Here is a 20486-nt window from a genome sequence, read left to right on the forward strand (position 1 = left end):
GCTAAAGACTAAATGTAATACCGCACAAACCTTCTCCATATCTCCATGTTGATGTAAAAAAACATCACATTTTTGATAACCCTGTATATACAATATAACACCTATTTGTTGAAAAATGTTCTTCAACCTAAAATAATAAAAAATAATTCAGAAATAAAGAGTAGTTAATCGAGCTTTAGTAGCATATTTTTCAAAACTTTTGAACGGCAGCTTATATCCCTGACCTAATGGAGAAAATACCCTAATGATCATGATGGATGGTGATGAAAGAAGACCTATTCACCCATATTGAGGCTTGGCACTTATCAATATTGTATTTGCTGTTATAGAAGCTCTTGGCTAATTGGCTATTGGGAGAAAGCATGTCTTTCCGTGATGTGTGATGTGTTCTCCGGGGGTGATGACTGGCTGATAAAGTGCTTCTGAGTGCTAAAGGGCGAGTTATATGGATTTCTATAACACCCTGGAGCCACAGCTCAGCAGGACAACAACAAGGTCCTAGCCTCTTTCTCCACATGTTCAGAGAGTGTATTTTCTCTGTCTTCCTGTCCTTCAGAATGTTCTTGTAGGTGGCAACTAAACGATGTGTAATGTCACAGCCATCCATCAGCGGCACGCTACCAAATGAGAACCAAGACGCAACAAATTATTATAGTAGAGTGGAACAGATGCAAATCAGAAAGGTGTCTGCAGGTGACCGGGGCAATACACATGAGCATTATAATGCTATCTCCATAGTCTTTCAATATGTCAATTATAAACACTTCCCTTTTGATTATCCTGCAGTTAATTTATGATGCCATTCTCAATCGGCTTAACATAGTTTATTGCTGGCCTGGAGGGCCCTATAACATGTTCATTCTGCAGAACAGCAGTATGGGTTTGCACTTTGACCAGACTGCTAATGGAGATGCATGGCTCATTGGTGAGCAACTTTTTTTTTCTCAGACCGAATGGCGACAAAATTAATCAAGGCGTCTTGGTTATCTAGTTTGTCTGTCTGCGGCAGAGGTTATAGCCTGACGACACGGTTGATTAAATTCCTGAGAAACCTTTAAGCCCTACAGGTGGTCTTATCCTGTTTTTTACTGTATGTGTTCACACATAGAGCACACTGTTCAACAAAATGTGGCATGCTCCTGTGTATTTTACACAAAATGTAACTATTGAAAAGGTTTTGTCTAGGTCTAACTTTATATTGACTCCGAAATATTTCAAATTAAACCAAATGTTACGTGTGGATATTTTGCCATACAGTTCATGCTAATGAATCACTTATTGGACGAACAGAAAAAAATGCAGTTTTGAGGGAGTCTCATGAATTTGAACAGTGAATGCATTAAAGACACTTTTGCAGTTATCCTGTTCATTTGCATTTCTGGTATTTAAAGCTGAAACAATATATTTAGGTGAGTTACTAATTACAGTAATACTGTATGGTTAAGATCTTATGTGAACATTTTATTTTGGCCTGCAGCAGACACCACCTCTGTCTGTCCGTCTGTGGTTCAGATGGACAGCTGGTGCGACGGAATCGCCTACGCTGGAACAGGAAGTTTCATTTTTTAATCTTGAGTGACTACTGTGTTGATTTGGCTGGAAGCATGCATATAAATAATAAGTTTCACTATTTCGAAAATCTTTTGTCCTTGTTAGGACTTTCATTATCTTTTAGGCAACAGTCACCCATGCAGCATGCTGTGCGCAGACTGGACAGAATTATAGTGTGTGATTTTACTGATCAGCGCACTTTAAAACACTAAGGAGGACCTAATCAGTGAACAACTTAGTGCAGCATTTGGAAGATCAGTTTCAAGTGCTCTTTGAAAGTTTTAAAATGTAATTTACACACTCAGAATGATGACTGACTAAAGATTTCAGTACTCTTATTCCTAAAATATCAGATATACTTCTGTGTTCCAACAATAAAAGAACAGTGTTGGAATATATTAAACTGAAGACATTGCGGATCACAGTTACAGCCTTAACCCCAGTCACTAGGATGGCGCCTGATATTAATATTGTGGTAACAGCAGTTATCTATGATATGAAGACTTTTTGTTCGCAGCTCTTAAATAAACCTCTCTTAAAAAAGCATAATCCAGACGCTTCAGTAATGAACAATTACAGGCCCATATCAAACCTCCCATTTCTAGGTAAAATCATTGAAAAAGTAGTCTTTCAACAGTTGAGTAATTTCTTGCATTTAAATAACTGTTTGGATGTGTTCCAGTCAGGATTTCGTCCAAACCACAGCACTGAGACTGCTCTTGTAAAGGTCTTCAATGACATCCACTTAAACACAGACAGTGGCAGAACTTCAGTGTTAGTATTATTAGATCTCAGTGCTGCGTTTGACACTATTGACCACAACATATTACTAGACCGACTAGAAAACTGGGTGGGACTTTCGGAAACAGTTCTAAATTGGTTTGAATCCTACTTAAAGGACAGAAACAACTTTGTTTCTATAGGTAAATACAAATCTGAGTTGACAAATATGACATGTGGGGTTCCTCAAGGCTCCATCTTGGGGCCTCTTCTCTTTAACATCTACATGCTACCACTGGCTCAGATAATGAAAAACAAGAAAATAAGTTACCATAGCTATGCAGATGACACACACATTTACATGACCATTTCACCAGGAGACTATACTCCAGTTAAAACGCTGAGTAAGTGCATTGAACAAATCAATGACTGGATGTGTCAGAACTTTCTCCAATTAAACAAAGACAAAACTGAGGTAATGGTTTTTGGAGCCAAGGCAGAACGTATAAAAGTTAGCGCTGAGCTTCAGTTTTCAATGTTCAAAACAACAGATAAAGCCAGAAATCTAGGTGTAGTCAAGGACTCTGACCTGAGTTTCAAGAGTCACATTAAAACAGTTACTAAATCAGCCTACTATCACCTAAAGAACATATTTAGGATTAAAAGACTAATGTCACATCAGGATTTGGAAAAACTTGTCCATGCTTTTATCTTCAGTAGACTCGACTACTGCAATGGTGTCTTCACAGGTCTCACTTAAAAATCTATTAGAAAGCTTCAGCTGATTCAGAACACCGCTGCTCGAGTCCTCACTAACACTAAGAAAGTGGATCACATCACTCCTGTTCTGAAGTCTTTTCACTGGCTTCCTATGTGTCAAAGAATAGATTTAAAAATACTACTGCTGGTTTATAAAGCACTGAATGGTTTAGGCCCAAAATACATTTCTGATCTTCTGCTAAATTATGAACCATCCAGAACTCTCAGGTCTTCAGGGACTGGTCTGCTTTCTGTCCCCAGAGTCAGAACTAAACATGGAGAAGCAGCGTTCAGTTATTATGCTCCAAATATCTGGAACAAACTCCCAGAAACCTGCAGGTCCGCTGCAACTCTTACTACTTTTAAATCCAGGCTGAAGACTTATCTTTTTGTCGCTGCTTCTAATTGAAACTGCGCCGTTGTGTTCATCAGTACAGTGGAACTTATGTGTGAAATATTCATATCTTAAACTGCACTGTAACTTTTTATTCATGTACTTTTTTATTCATGTACTTTTTTTTTCTTTTAATGTTTCTTTTATTATCTTTTCTTTTTAATGACTGTTTTTAAATGCCTTTGTCTGAATGTCTTTCATTTTTGTAAAGCACCTTGAATTGCCTTGTGTTGAAAGGTGCTGTATAAATAAACTTGCGGCAATTTATGTAACCACATTTACTGTAAACATCGCTCAAACATTCCCAATATGGGACACAAAGGCAGTGTATATTCCATGTAAACTACTTTCTGCTAATAAAACAATAGCTGTTTTTGACACGGCATTAAATAATGTGTATGGAACTTGCATTATGTGATTACATACACACTGGCGAATACAAATCTGAACATCCTACTTCCCTTCCCTCCTCTCTTTTCTTGTGTCCACTCATCTGCTTCTCTCATGGGCAAATCGGGCAGTTGATCCTGAACTGCCTGGAGGAAAATTCAAAAGGTCAACGCAAGCAGACTGTTGAGAAAATGCTCTTTTCCTCTTTCTCCTCTCTCCTTGGAAAGAAGACAACAATACTTGCTGACGTGGCCTCATCTCTCTTAAATGCTGGAAGGCACAGTCTACTTCAACAATAGCAACACTTGTATTTCATTTATTTTCTGCTCGAGCATCACTCCTCGGCTGGCACCCCTACTCTCTCTCTCACGCTTCATTTCTACCTTTTGCAGTGTGCCCCATGGCTGTCCCCTGAGGCGTGGGTAATGGTCTACAGGTGATAAAGACCTGCAGAGAAACCAGTCACAGCTCTTGCTTAAAATAATAGGAAAAAGTGAAGAGTATTGCTTGTTAGGAGTGTAGACAATGGAGAAATCACTTGTAAAAGGTTAAGAGTTCCCCGTGGGCGCCGCACAGTCTAATTCAATACTTTCCTTTCAGTCACCTCTTGGTCTTTTTTGCATTTTAAATGAGATCTTTGGAGAACAAAAGTCAGAAAGATGAGGAGCTTGGTATCCAGTAGATGACTCAAAAAATGATTTAAGAATGAAGTCCATGAAACATGATAAGAGTATGAAGTGAATGCTTTTCCATTATTTACATTTAGAAATAAATGACAGAGGAGATGTCATTTAAAATGGATCTCTGGTCAATGAGAAATACCACAGCCAGAGGGGGTGGAAAGTTTCAAAGAACAGAAAATGTCGATACCTATTTTAGTCTGCTTAGAATATTTCGAAGTTACAAGAGAGTCAAAATGCTTGATGGATGAGGGTTATAATAATGAAAAATTATATGAATGAGCAAGAAGAAGTATGACAGAGGTGGAGCTGGGAATGATAGTGTGGGGGTGGGGGGGTGGGTGTTGATAATGAGATTAGGTTTTGCACTTCAGGTGGTGTGTCAGCCTCGGGAATAGGAAACCTGTCAGTCCTTCGTGCCCTCATGCAAAGCTGCTTGGCTTCTCTATTGATCCAGCTGCAATGGAGAAGACTCCTATACAGCCAACACTGGTGTTCTCACTTGTCTAACATTATGATACGTGTGTGTGGGTGTGTGTGAGTGATCAGTCATTTGATCTGTTACATTAAATGCCACATTTTTTATTCTGAAAATTAAGATATGCCATTTATATTTGATTTATGAGTGTAGCATCACAAAATGTACCCTTCGCTAAACCCCGCCTCCAAACAGTGATTGATAATGGCTTAGCAACCGTCCATAGACAAGACGGGTCTGACTACTTATAGATTCCTCCAACCTTTCTTAGACCAAAACATATCAGTTGGCATTTCATGGCATATTTGTAACATATTTTCATACTTTTATTAGCGTAAACAATTGGTATAACTATACACTTGTCATCCATTTTGCCTGCCGGCGTCCGAGCCTACACTTAAGAACCACAATGGAAATAAGTAATTTGAGTTTATTGTTAGATCCTAAAGAAACGTTTATAATGTATGCACGTGTATCAACTGTATTTAAAAAAATCTAAATTAAATGAAATCAGATCAGTTATTTGAAAATGTGTGCTGTAAGTTTAGAGGATATTGTTGTGCTGCTTTGCTTTTAGCTTTTTAGCCTCAGATTCCCAGCAGGAACCCTGTCACTGCGTGTCATTTTGATAAGTCGATTAAGTCTGTGTGATGTGTTATTATTGCACTGTCCCTCTGTGAGATGTTCCATTAGCATGGGAACTCGTCCGTCCTCCCAACGGGTTTTCCTTTTATCAAAGCCTCCATTTATGTTTTGTTTTTTACATAACTCCAGGCTTGTCTAGAATTATTCATAAGGTCAGACAGTCAAAAAAACACACCAAATAATAACTTTATTAGTCATTTACTTTGTACAGCGATGGGCACCAAACACATTAACGTCTGGTGTTAGCAACAAGGTGCTTATGTCTGTTAGTGTGGCGTCTTCCACTGAGAGCTCTTACTGTGCTGTGAACAATTTCACTACATTATGAGACAATTTTACATTTGCTTCTCTCAGAGGGAGGCAAAACATCAGGGGAATGACAACACTAATGTGCCTTTCAGGGAAATTGCTCGAGCTCCACATCTTTTTTTTTTTCTACTTATTTATTTGTTTTGAAGGTTATTGAGGACACCGCTAAATAAACAGACGGTTTGGGGATAGCAGACCATCAAAGATAGCGTCTGAAATCCCACATGACCTTTTCAGAGCAGTCAGTGGTACAGGGCAGAATGAGAACACCTGGTGAAAAGATAAGCATCAAGGCCAAGGATAGCTGGCCAGTAACGATACAGCAAGCAGAATCAGGGACGCATTTTAAACCCTAACACAGCCATTGATTCTATTAAGTTCAGACCTCTGCTCCCTCTAGTTTCTTGTGTATTTGATTACTCTGTCCTATAATGTCAGAGGAACAACGTTTTATTGGATAGGTCATACAGAAAAAGGTCGGAACATTTAACAGGAGGAAAATAAATAGAAAAAAATATACATTCTGTTTCACCTTTTTTCCCCATCCTTATTAACATCTCTTCATTCCCATATTTTTGACCTTACTTAATGTATCAATTCTGCATACCCCACCTTCTGTTGTTTATCGACCTCCTTTCCCTGCTCAGACTGTTGTGGCTTGCCACAGATAGTGTCACCTAAAGGCTGTGACCAGGGTGTAGTCCAGTGGTGCTCTTTATGAATTATGATGTGCTGGATCAGTCCTAATCTTGTTATGGATGTTCTTTCGCCCTTGGGAGAGGCACCAATGGATGGATGGACCTTTATCAGATTTCACAGTGCCTTGGAGTATAATTTATGAAAGCTGCTGTCTGTCAGCACTAAACACTTAAGTTTGATCTGATTAGTTCTAATCCAGCATTTACCTTTTAATACAAATATAAGCAAGAAAATAAATGAACATGAAAAAACAAAGAGGTGGCACAGTAGAACAAGGACAAGGGGAATAAATATGACAAATAAAAGCTAGGTGCACAGTGAAAGATGTGATCTGTGCATTGAAAGGTGACCTAATACAACCAGGAGAGCCATCAGATAGAAGTGAGCTTGGTTTGGCTGAGGGCTGAGATGGAGTTTAAAACCTTAGTGTCTGTGATTGAAAAGCAGACCATTGGCAATCAGGCAATTTGTTGGAACAACCAAGAAACCTCTATCTTAGACTGCCCTAGACTGCCCCAAGACTCTTGTTGGATTGACATATCTATAATGTAACGAGGAGTCTGACCATGTGGAGTGTTAAAAGGTATCAGACAAACCTTAAAATAAATTCTAAAACTTACAGACGGAAGCAAGAGTGGCAGTGATGAATAAACCAGAGATGGATTATCTATTCTCCGTTTACAGCAAAAAAACTTTAATCACAAAAAAGCCAAAACATACTTCGTGAGGCAAAAACGTGAATACAATTTAATTAGCAATATGCTTTAAAATGGTTAAATATATATGGCCTACAGTAACAGCAAAGTATTTCTATCAATGACAGTGCATTTTTTTAAATGAACTCTGATGATCTTCTTACACAATAGATGAATTGAACGTATATGCATTTACAACTTAATCGACAGACGTCTTTATGTAAAAAAACAGTGTCAGAACTCTCCTGTGAATCAACTCACAGAAATAAGGCTTAAGTGCTGACAGCTACAGCCCAAGTGTACATTATTGGACCTAAGAATTATAAAGGCGGACAACTTCCAGTTGCGGGGTACTTTTCAGATAAAGCGAAGGATTCATAATTGGCAGTGAGGCGCATTACTTACTGTAGGGAAGGTCACATCAGTCACTCTGAGTCTTCACTTTAACAAGTTCTCCGACTGCCCGGCTTCTTCTGAAGATCTTTTTCAGAATGTCCCCATCTCAAGGTAGAGATAAACTGACTGACCCTTAGGTTAACAAGTCTATCACTGCTCTAGATTGTGAGCTTTTGCTGCTTATATCTGTTTTATATCATTGAAAATAAATGTCTTGAGAAATATATATTATTATAACTAGTGTTCGTCAAACTAAACTTAAATTGTATTAAGATGTAACCTTGGACTATGGGAATATTTCCTTATTGTCTTACATTGTACTAAACAATTGTTCAATCAATCAAAGATAGTTGCTGCAACATATATGGAAACAAATCCAAACAATTCCTTGAAATCAAAAATTAAAACTAAAGGCATCTTAATTATAACCTCATTCAAGAAATTGAGTGAATAATTGCTTTATAAGAATAAATCTAATAAATGATGGTCAACACTCACCTGTTTATGTATTTATTACGCATTTCACCTGATAGATCAATTTGTTGGCTCTAGAGGCCAGATTTTGCCAAATGACCTGCTCTAAAATGATGCATATTTTCTATATTCATCATCAGCTTTATTGGAAGAGACTCTAGGTCCATTTTTAAAAGACATACAACACTCAAATATAAATAAAAAAAGGCAGTTATACCAATGTTTCCACAGAGGTGACTGGTATCGTACAGTACTGAGACACAGATTGAATATTGAATGGGCTGCAATGGGTTTTCTCACAGTAGATCAGGACTACAACAAAGAATGTATTCAGGACCTCATTAAATTTGCCACAATGTTTAATTCATTGACATTTTAATTTATATACATCGTAAGCATTCACTTGCAGAGCCTTATTAAATGTGTGACTTCCCCAATCTCCCATGTGAATCTCAGAACAGGTTAGAGGTGGCGTAATGGCTGTTTCATGTGTCCCTACATTATAGTAACTTGCCAAGTCAACAAAAAGCTAATGATGTCTATTTATAAAGGAAGGGGCACCCATCCAGGATATAACCAGCGGTAAGGACAGTACTGCCGAAGCCCTTCAGCCCTTTGCTATTATTTTACGAGTCCCCTGTGGCCCTGGAAGGTGCAGGAGAGGAGACAGATTCTGAAAGATCTAATTTAAGCAAAGCTAAATGAGAGTCGAGATCCTCAACTCTGGACAGGACACAAATCAGGTGCAGTTGACATTGTCCCGCAGGGCAATGGGGCTTTGAGGCAGCTACTTTAGCCTCCAGGTAATGACTGCCTCTACCTCACTCTGCTCCTCAGCTTAACTTTCTTTCTAGCCCGGGGGTTAAGGGGTGTGAATCTCTCTCTCATTATGGTAAACATTAGCCTGTGAATGTACGCGTTTTGTCTTGTTTGCTCTTAAAGAGGTAATTAGTATTTTCTAAGTAGCTAGGTAGAGATGGTGAAAACTAAGATGACTCTATCGGGTGTCTTGTTCTACACCAAGTCAATGGAGTGGAAGGAAAAAAAGCGATTTTTCTCTGTGCCTGAAGAGCAAACAAAAGTTCTTATACAGTAACTCCTCATGGATTTGGATGTGGAAGTAAATAATGTATCTGTCTGGCAACTCAGCATGCGCATGCTATTCCATTTGAGTGGAGAATAAATGTCTTCAGGACACCTATGTCTTGTCTCTCGGGCTTGTTTCTGACTGAGAACAGAAGGACCTTGGAGTACATAGACAACTGGCTTGATTATGTGAGTACACAGGAAGGTCTCCCAACATTGTTGTGCTAATCACGTTAGCGGGCACAGACTCAAGGCGGGACAGATGCTAGGCAAAGGGCAATAGGGTTATGTTGTCCTGATTAGAGGGGGCTTTGGGGGGTTTGGCGAATCTCGTTTCCTACCTCAGCGTCACCTTGCGGAGGGAAAACTGCCATCAGGTCTTTTTTGTCGCTTAGTCTGCTTTTCCTTCCATCTCTCACGTGTGTCACTCTTTAGTAGTGTCGTAGCCAGCACAGATTGTGTATTTTGAGTCACACACATTTATTTTCCTGTTATCAACCGCCTACACATATAACAATGAGTTGCAGGAGAATATTTTCATTTGTTCTCCTTGTGAATTCACACTGCTTAGAAATGTTAAAAGCGGATTTGTTCCTTTGTGAGATGTTTTACTTGTTCTTATAGGTCTGCTTAACACAAATCCCTCAGTGGCTTATGTACAAACCTCCACAACTTATCTTTAAATCTAGTAACAGTTGAAAAACCTTTGCAATAGACATTTTCATGCTGATAATGTGGTTTAAAAGGCTTCAGGCAAAACTTTATTTATAAAGCCAGAACTTGCTTTCTGATGTTTGGTAGAAAAGGAATTCTTGATTCAGTATTCAATCTGTCTTGATATAATACTTCTGGCAATTCAGCTGCTTTGTAACTTTTTACTTTCCTTTCACAACTTATGGGTAACGTCTGTTTTTGACGCTTTTATGACATTCAGTGTAAAAGCCTATTATTTAATTTAATGATTTAAGATGTTATAATATTTAGGCCTATATTAGCTGACACCTGCCAGTTAAAATAAACATACAGAGGAAATGTTTCAAAACCAATTTCCCTGACCTTAATTTTTCAAATAATTCCTTTTTTTTTTTTCAGAAGCTTGCTGAGTATGCAAAGAAAAAGAAATGTCAACATGCATGACAATATTAACAGATGGCAGAAGTGATAAACTGTTGCATTATCTCCCATAATAATGGAAAACTAAAAATAACTGCCGCATTTCTTCTGCTCCTTCCAGGATCCTACATGCTGGTGAACTCCTCCCAGCATGCCGTGGGTCATCGTGCTCAGCTGATGCTGCAGACACTGAGTGAAAATGACACGCACTGCGTCCAGTTCAGCTACTTCCTGTACAGCCGCGATGGCCACAGTCCAGGGGGCCTGCGGGCGTATGTCCGAGTGAACGGGGGTCCGCTCGGCAGTTCGGTGTGGAACACGTCGGGGTCTCACGCTAAGCAGTGGCACCAGGTGGAGCTGGCTGTCAGCACCTTCTGGCCGAATGAATACCAGGTACAAACTCATAATCATAACAGTGATGAGTAATTTATCTGTGATTTTATGAGAAGCTGAACAGTTGAGAGAGGATTGGTGAATCAGATTTGCAGACCCATGGGCCCACATCTTGTGCAGTTGAAAAACAGCACACAGTTAGGCTCTGTTGACCACCACTCATTTTATCCTCGAGGGATATCTGGTGTTAATTACTTGCATTTGCAATTTAATTAGCATGGATTCCCCTGTGAATGGAGCCAGCATTAGTGCTCGAAGGGCCCTGACTAGGTCTCTTGTGGCCATGCCCTGCGGAGATTTCACCCACTGAGGCTTGTGTTCTGTGTATTCACCTCACTAATACATTTTGTATGAAATGTCATTGCCTTCTTACAGTAGACAGACATTGAATGGCATCTACAGTACTGTTGGTGCCTGATGTGCTGTGGCCTGTAGATGGCACAGTCAGGTGAGCACATATACATCTATTAATCCAATTGATTTTTTCTGCAGAGCTGTCAAAAAGCAATTAAGTTGACTCGCGTGCATTTCATCAAGAACTGTCAATCCCCCCCAACTTAATTAAAATCTATCTGGCTCTGCATGATCTGACCTTCGCTATGTAAAAGATAGATGTAGGCTGACACTGTTCTCCCAACACCGCATGATCTAAAAATAAGGTAAACTATCAAATCAAGAGTATACAGAAATACTGACACGTAAACAATTTTGCCTATGTAGTCCATGCAGGGTCAGCGCTTTCTGGACAATGTAAAAATATATACACACTTGACAAACATGTTAATAATTGAGCTTTCGAGGTGCTGGTAGGGGATTTTAATTTATTTATCTTGAGCTTTGGAGAGCAAGGCTATCTGTTTTGCCCTGTTTTCAGTGTTTAAGCTAAGTTAACTACCTCCTGGCTCTCTATATCATACAGACATGAAAGTGCTATCAATCTTGTCTTCTAAGTCCTTGCGAGAAAGCAAATAAGTGTATTTCCCGAAATGTTCAAATATTTGTGGAAAGAATAATCCTCTTTGTGTTATTTTGAAAGCATTGATACATGTATTGATGAAAAAACTGACATTAAGTCAAGTCAGCTATTAGAAATAGCTTTGAAATAAACTCTCAAAGTGTAAAAAACACTAAGTTACAGGTTCTAGTGGAGCTGAGGCTACAGACCTTGGTTCTTTATATTCTGTGTTTCGAGGTCTCAGCTGAGCAGCTACAAATGAGTAAACAAGAGGCCTAGCTCTACTAATCAGTGCTCCTGCCAGTCACACTTCTCTTGAGCTCTGCCCTCATAAACAGGGTAGTGAGGACCCCCACCAGCAAAGCTCTTCATTAGCTCAAATCTGTTACAAATAATGAGGCATTTTCAGTGTGAATCATTATCTCTACAATAACCTTATTAAACTTCTTTTATTTTATGTGATTCTCTTATGATACATTTTTTTAAATTGAGATGAAAACAGTGTTTTTGCTGCTGATGGATGCTCTGAGTTGAGGTGTGATCTCTGATGGGCCTAACACAAAAATGATTGACAGTGTAGCCTTAAATAGACAATCCCTATCTGCTAGAAAACCTTTCTTTTATCTCCTGTGGAAAACACTATGTTCAAATGTATTATATTACATTTGTTAATGTTAGGGATTTAGTCAAAGGTTTCTGCACCGTTAGGGCAATTCTGTCTAACAGTAAGGAATCAAAGCTATCCTTCTTTTCTTCCGCTCTCATTTTCACATTTTACTTTAACTCAGCTCAGCTCGCCTCGCAGTACAAAGAGAGCAAAACAAACTGCCCCCTCAAAGTCACATATACCACGGCTTACATTGCTAAGCCCTCTGCAGTGAAAAAGCTCATCACTGTGGAATGACACAGCCTTGCAGCTCGTCAGCGCTCTCTGTTTCAGAGACAAAACAGAAAAGGGTAAATGTGGAGGTGTAAGGCTGAATGTTTTCTTTAATATCCTTTTAATGCTGGCTATCGTCTGTCGTTAACCAGCATCAGTGCAATAAAAAGAAAACAAAATAAGAAGAGCAGGGGGGTTATAGCTTTGTTGGTTTCAACACAGGTCTCTTGAAATTCACCCGAGGCTTTTTAGCTCTGAAGCACGTTAGATGCAGCTTGTGCGACTTTAAATACTAAGTCTTGTACAATCACTTTGGATTTTAAGTGATAGTCAGGCAGATATATCTCTGTCATTAAGCTAGCATATAACTCTTTTGAAGCAAAGGGGGAAAATAGGCACTTTTCTGCTGGTAAAATAAATCCCAGGAGAACACACATCATTTTGGAGAGGGTTTTCAAATCTGAAGGTTTTTCTACCTTATTAGATTTGAAGTCATATTAAAGCTCCCTGTTCTTTGCCTACAGCACAGGGATACTAAATGTCAGCGTGACCTTTTGCACTGCACAGTACAGATGGGAGATTACACTCAAGGTTGATAGAGTGTAATGAAATATGTTTTTTACAGCACACACAATCAATGTTCATTTCTTAGAAATGTCATTTTGGAATGTAAGTAAAAACACTCAAATGATTTAGCTGATAATTACCAAAACTTAAATAATGAATATGCCGAAACCCACTCTTCTTATTCTCTGATCACGTGACCAATGACATGAGATATGTTTCTTATCACGGGTGTGAAATTGGGATTTAGAGTTCAATGGATTTTGGGGTTGAAAATGTAAGAGAGCACAATCACCTTGAGATTTCTCGATTGAATATGTCGTGTGGGTCTGGTGTACATTGCTATTTTTCTCTCTCAGCCTCTTATTGGTAAAAGTGTTTGCAATACCTGGAGAATCTTGTTATCAAATATTAAAGATGTTATCCGGCCCTCGAAGACTGCCAACTAGAGCAAGAGACATGTCCCCATCTTCTCTTTACCGTCTCTCACTTTCTTCTGTCAACACGGGCTCCTTCCAAATGTCAAAATCTTATTTGGACGTGCTTTTCTCCTTTCTAGCTTTACTTTCTCATGTTTATATTGCATATATTATTAATTCAATCTTTGACTGCCTACCCCCTGTTATAGATGTCCTTCATACTATGCTCACATGTCAAATGCACACATACATACACAAAACAATACATGGTAACCCTAATTTAGAACAAGTCAGTAAGTAATCATTGCAACCTGTGGAGAAATTGTCCAGAACTTTAGGTTTAAAAAAAAAAAGGCTTATTTTTAACCCAAAATAATTTCTATGTATGTTGTTTGTCTATTGTGTAAAAAGGACAAGTTCATGTTTACAGGGATTAATGTGCTAAAGAAGTAAGGGATGAGGGATAACGCATGCTTTTTAAGGCTAACTCTTTCCGCTACCTTTAGTCATGCATGTTGAGTCAGCGATTATTCGCTGTGGCCCTAGTTTCTGGAAGAATATGCCTGAGGATTGGAGGGACTTTATTAAAAACCTAAACGACATATTTGTTTAGCATGGGTTTTACTTAAGGTGCCACATCATGTCTTGCCTTAATATTTACTCTGTGTCTTCTAGTGACTTTAACTTCTTTTTTAACATCTTATTGTTGCAATGTTTGGAGTTGTTTTGAAGCAATTGGGGCTGCCTGATTGTATAAAATAATATTTTTACAATGTTTCCGTGGACACCATCATGTTTAATTATAAGACAAATCTCTTCTAAATAAACAACAAGCTAGATAGTAGTAGATAGTGGTTAGCACATCAAAGACGTCTAAATGAAAGTCCTCATGTCTCAGCTTTGTCTGATAATATCTCTTGCTGCTGAGACTTCTGCTAGCTGAATGAAAAGGCTTTTGTGAAATACTGTGGAGAGCAAATTGAGATTCCTAAGATTTAAACCGTCCTCCTCAGACACAGACTGTTATCCTTTGGCATTTTCCACCTGAACAGATTTACTTCAGCACGTGACCTTTTGTCTGAATATTTAAGAAGTCATTTATCTATGACGGCGTCTAATGGTGAGTGAAAGCCCCCCTTGTCTAATGGTTTCTTCTGACTAAAGTGGGAAAAGTAGAAGAAGCTGGTTTATAGGTCCAGATAAATCATTCCTTGATTTGTATACATAACAAATTGCTCCTAAAAGCCAATATTGCAAGGTAATGTAATATTTTCTCCTAATGTGCATTTTATATCAGTCATAAATCACTGCTTGTCACACTGTTATTTGTTTTTTGTCTTCAGAAGATGGTTCCTGCATTTCATATCTTTTAGAAGGAAAGTAGCCATTCATTAGAATAAAGCACAGACGTACAAAAGTCTCATTGGGAAATTGGCTTTCAATCAAATTCTGAGAAGGTTGTTTATTGAAACAAATGCTCAGAATGTCTCCCTCCTAATAACCTTCTACCCTAATGGCTTAGAAGACTGAGGATTAACCAGTAATCAATCTCTTATTGAGTGTTTTAGCTCAGCAAAGAGTAATAACACCTTCAATTAGACTTGCAAGACATTTTTTTCTCTTTCTTGGATACCATTAAGCCTAATCAGTGTTTCTGGCTAATTTTGATGTTAGTCTAATGGCAGGGCGGTGTGTGCTTGCACAGCTAATTCAGGCCAACATATTCAAAGAAAAAGGCCTTTAATCATTGCTGTAAATGTTGAATGTTTAGGCAGGTGCACATTAAGAGTAAAGGAAGATGGACATCGAAGGAAATAAAGGAAGGCAATGATAAAGTGATGGAAATAAAGAGTGAAATCAGGATTCTGATAAAAGGCTTTTGAAGAAGATATATCATTAGAGATAAGGGGAAAAGTGGCAAATCATGAAAACAGAACATGTTTATATCCAATTTTTAAGGCAGTAAGATTTTCCAACTCAGGTTCCAGCTGTGTCTGGGAACAAACATGAAAATGCAGAAGGAGAGGAGAGCCTGAGGAGAGCAGCCAGCTTTAGAGCAGGTCACTCTCCAACACTGAGACCCAGCAGCCAGGACCTTTCCTCTCCCTCTCACCTCCCCCCTTTTAACCTCAGCCTTGCCTCTCCTCTCTCTGCATGCCTGGCTTTCTGCGTCTCATTCAGTCAGGAGTCTCCAAGCTGAGCCCAATCTCCTCACATCCCATCACGTTGTGTCGGTGCACCTTCCTTCAGGGGTCGTTCACGGCCAGGGTTGCTGTTAGGAATTGTTGCTGTAATAACACGTCTTATTTTCCAAGTCAAGGGAGGCGGGCTGTCTCTGTGCTACTAACTGTGGAAGTCTGGGAGTTGGGCAAAAGGTCTCGGAAAGTTTGTGGCGAACCTTTCATTTGGGGTGCCAACGCATCGGATTGTGATGGGGAGAAAATATGGGTCTTATTGGTCTGGATATCAAACAAATCATCTGTAATGTTTCTTTCAGCAACATGATCATTTACAAAAATTGGCAATAAATGGCTAGGACTCATACCGTCAAACATGTCATACTTTTGCTCCCGAACGCAGAACATCTTGGGTTTGAAGTATCATACACTAAAATGTCATGATGTCATTGAGTTTTATGAATTGTGTATTTCAGAATTTGTAGTTATTTTATGAAAAAGAAAAAGGAATTTGTAGAATTTACTTTGCATATTCCACTAAAGTGAGGTATCAAAAACATATTGTGACAAAGGCCTTGAAATCACGACCCATTTTCAGTTTTTCTTTAAGTATCTCTGCATCTCATAAGTTTTCATCAGTGGATGGATCTTGAAAATCAAGATCATATGGTTGTGTTTAAAATGTGTAATTTAAGGGTTAAAAAAAGTATCCGTTAAACCTACTGCAATATCCTGGAGACTATAGTTTGCACTTTTATGTTCAAGGAAAAAAGTCATATCGGCACCATGATTGGCAACTATGTAATTCTGTTTTTACTTAATGCCCGCTTACTACCTTTTCCCACAGCTTTCCACAATATCACTGAAATAAAGCTATAAGATTTCAGGTACCCCTGCTTGGTGTAATAACTCTACAACACAAGAAGTCGCCACTGTGACTTGATTCAGTTATGACTTTGAAAAGAATGAGCTCCAATCTTGCATAACCCATTTAAGCTACGCCTGGGTGTAAACACACATTTAAAGTAGTTTGGAGGATATAAGATCGTTTGAGAGAGTGTGTGTGTGTGTGTGTGTGCGTGGACCTTTTGATAGGAACCATGTTGTAATCAGTTGGTCAGAGGATTATGAGAAACAATAACTCAAAGCCGGCCTTCGATCAAACGTGCGGATGGGAGACTGTCCTTGGATCTGTGAAAACAAACTTCACCCCTGTGTCTCATAACTCTCTCAGTATTACTTAGGATGGTGATTTGATATTGATTAGGTTTCATGAGAGCCCGCTGTTCATCCAGCTTATTGTTCCATAGGATGGCATGGAGCTTTGTCCTCCCTTGAGTCTCGTCGTGACCCTGTGCTAGCTGTATTATCTGCTGTTATGGCTCCACAGCAGCCTGCGCCCTGAATGCAGAATAGCGCTCATGACTCAGGCGCCACATTGTGTTCCCCCTCGATAAAGACATTATTTGTTTTGGCCCTGCGGACAAAGGCAAACTTATCCATCTTTCTATTTTTATGATTCTGTCTTATTTCTTTCATTGTGTAGCGTTTTGTTTTGGGTCAGCAGATGTGCAACCATGTGGTGATGGGCATGTTTGTAATGAATGTGTCTGTCACTTAAAGAGTGGCGAGAGCTGTGGACCTCACACAGCCCTCAATGTGCTTTAGAACATTGCTGTTACACTTCAGCTTTGAGAGCATTAGGATAGTCATACGTGTAAGCTTGAACTGTTCTGCTCACACGTTAAATCTGTTCATCATGTATTCACACTCACTTCTCTTTTGCAGGTACTGATTGAGGCAACAGTTTCCAGAGAGCGGCGAGGCTACATTGCCATAGATGACATCATGGTGCTCAACTACCCCTGCTGTAAGTGCCACTTCTGACATTGAATTGCAATTACAGAAGCTGCTGAAGGGCGAAAAAACGTAGTGGTTTTAGGCGAAATATGTATTTAAAAACAGTATGAAACAAACAAAGGATGAAAACAAGAGTGATGGCTGATGATCGAACTGTTATATGAGAACTGCAGGTTCTCCCGAGGCGTACTGCGACAATAGCGATGCTATTAAAACAGTGTGACACAAATGCAAAACTCCCATCCACCTGACGACACACCTGCCTCTAGTGCCTTTGTTTGACAGACAAATATATGTGTTAATCAATCAAATCGAATCTGAAAAAAAAAATTGAATCCTCTCTCTGTAGACTTTTCTGGCCTGACTGGAAATGCCGTGGAGCTTTTGGTCAAGCATAATATTTCAAAGCTTTATGAGAATCTTCAGGGTGATTTCTTTTGTAACCAACTCACTTTTTGTCTCAGCGAGGCTAGCGGTTCAGTTTGTGGTTAGTCCCTGAGGACCTTGTGTAAAACATATTCCTGAATCCCCTGAGCTTAATACCTGAACAAAGTCTCCTTGTTTCACACTTCACGTACAACCCACTACTGAACACGAGGGCTCAATTTTAACATCCAGGAGTTACTTCTTCTTAGTGACTGATTCTTGATTGATATTTTTCTCTCATGGCGATTCAGCTGTATCCCCCTGTAAATATTTATATATCCCATGCTGTTATCACAATGATGTTTGAAGACTTTTCAGGCATGTCGTGTCACAGAGGAGACCACCAGTGATTTTGTCAGACGAACACCGGCTGTGAGTTTGTTCCGTACCCCCCCTGTATGCGTACCACCCTGTCAGTCACCCTGTTTCTCCCTGAGACAGCAGATGGCATCTTCTGAATGCTCCCACTGTGGCCATTAAATAATTAAGACTCTAATCAAGACCTGAGCATGCCGTTATGATGTGGCACATGGCCAGCCCGCATATTTGGCAGCGAGGAGAGAACAAGGAGTGAGAAATCGAAGGGAAGTGTCGCATAGTAAAAAATCTATTAAATAGGAAAAAAATAAAAAGCTCTACAAGTTCCTTTTATTTGAATTCTGGATGAACAAGTTGACATTTCTGGTTTATTTTTCTCATGAGTCTTGGTCTTTGACTCTGATACTGATGATACACTGCTATGAAATATGTATCACGCTTAAGTGTCCCGAGGATAAGATCTGACACATTTAGCTGCATAACACCGCAGTCCTTGCACACTTTAGGGCCTGTTTTTTTTCATTGTTGGTTTAGGCATGAATTATGAATTAGCCTTAGGAGGGAGAGTCTCTGAAAGGAAACATGGCCACCTGCAGGGTACAGATGTGAGCACTCTTCCCTTCACAAAAGACAAGATCAACAATTTGTTGTCAACTCCCCCCCCCCATCCCACTAGATATCAACACAGAGTTGTGCAGAGCCAAGCAGGAGATGTGTTAGACCCATATATTTGCTTCTCTCCAATGCTTCAGCTTCACTGTTGCTCTGCCATTTCTCCCTGTCAATCATCCAGAGTGACAAGTCAACTTGTCCGACCCTATTTCTCAGAGAAGGCAGGCAGTGCTCCCGGCGTTTACCCGGTGATTTGGCTCTGCGGGAGTCTGCTTCTCACTCCAGTATTGTTAACCATAGAGTTGGGTGAGAGGGCTTCACCCACACACTGACTCATTTGCAGCTCCGCACAGCATGCAGGGAAATGATTAGTCGAAATGGGGAGGGCTGATGCATACTTACGGTTTTCTTCTGCAAATTCACTCCCACATTCTGCTCGTTATAAATGGCCTCTTATCAGATTTTGCTGTTTGATAGCAAGTTATATGGCAACATACACTAAGTCCCCCTCTCAACCTACTGTAAATACACACTAATGTTTGCTTTTGATCTTATTTGATCTTATCCTATATTTTTATTCTTGATTTATTCTAATGTTGAGTTGTATTCAAAGTTCTGTTGTGCTGAGCAGAATCTGGGAGTGGAAGGAAATGCAACAACTTCTATCCTCCACTGTCAACACAAATAAACAAACAAATGCCAAAAAAGCTAAAGAAAAAAGAGAGATTTCTTTTTGCTATATTTCTTTTCCAGTGTTTGGTATTTTTGTTTATTTTTTTTCTGCACTGATTGTGGCAGTATTTCTAATATTTCAGGTTTTTGCTTTATATGTAAGTAATATGCTTAGAAATCGAACAAAAATACTTAACAATTATATAATAAGTTAAAGAAAAAACTGTTAATATCAAGTGCATCAGAACAATTCAAGCAAATAAAGCACAATTAATTAAATTCCAAATGAATGAAGAAAGTTATTGATATTAAATCCACGATGGGTAAACATTGGATAAAGCTACCGGTAATTGTTTTCTCAAACAGAAATGTCTAAAATTCCTATTAATGCGTTTGAAAAAAAAAAATCCTTGATAAAATGTTATCTTGTGTAGCTGACTGACATTGTGAATAGCTGAAAGGTAATGGAGTCTTTTGATCTCACTGTGTTTCTTTCTCTGTCTGTCTCTTTAGATAAGGCGCCGCACTTCTCCAGGCTAGGAGATGAGGAGGTCAATGCTGGGCAAAACGCTACTTTCCAGTGTGTTGCTTCTGGAAGAGCAGCTGAGGCTGAGAAGTTCCTGCTGGAGGTCAGTAGTTTAACGCTGGAGTTTGTGAGTTTTTAGTATTTTTACATCCCAAAAATAATCAGACAGTACAAACAGAAAACTGGTTTGGGCACTTTTCACACTTTAAAGATGAAATCCTGTATAATTTGGAAGTGCTGCAGGTTAAGCAGTAAATCACCCAGACCGTAGGAAACACAACACAGCGCTCTGTAG

At 39.2% G+C, this 20486-nt stretch overlaps 1 protein-coding gene across 1 annotated transcript in view; it reads left to right on the forward strand.

Annotated features, from left to right (window-relative positions):
* The window catches only part of ptprub (protein tyrosine phosphatase receptor type Ub), a 153360-nt gene that overhangs the window by 62649 nt on the left and 70225 nt on the right, over positions 1 to 20486 (forward strand). The window contains exons 3-5 of the mRNA XM_079692435.1: positions 10511 to 10782; positions 17566 to 17647; positions 20179 to 20294. Of these exons, the coding sequence (XP_079548561.1) occupies positions 10511 to 10782; positions 17566 to 17647; positions 20179 to 20294 (470 nt within the window). The remainder of the gene's footprint in view (positions 1 to 10510; positions 10783 to 17565; positions 17648 to 20178; positions 20295 to 20486) is intronic.

Source organism: Notothenia rossii, assembly GCF_949606895.1.
Source record: "Notothenia rossii genome assembly, chromosome: 7".
In the NCBI taxonomy this organism is placed as follows: Eukaryota; Metazoa; Chordata; class Actinopteri; order Perciformes; family Nototheniidae; genus Notothenia; species Notothenia rossii.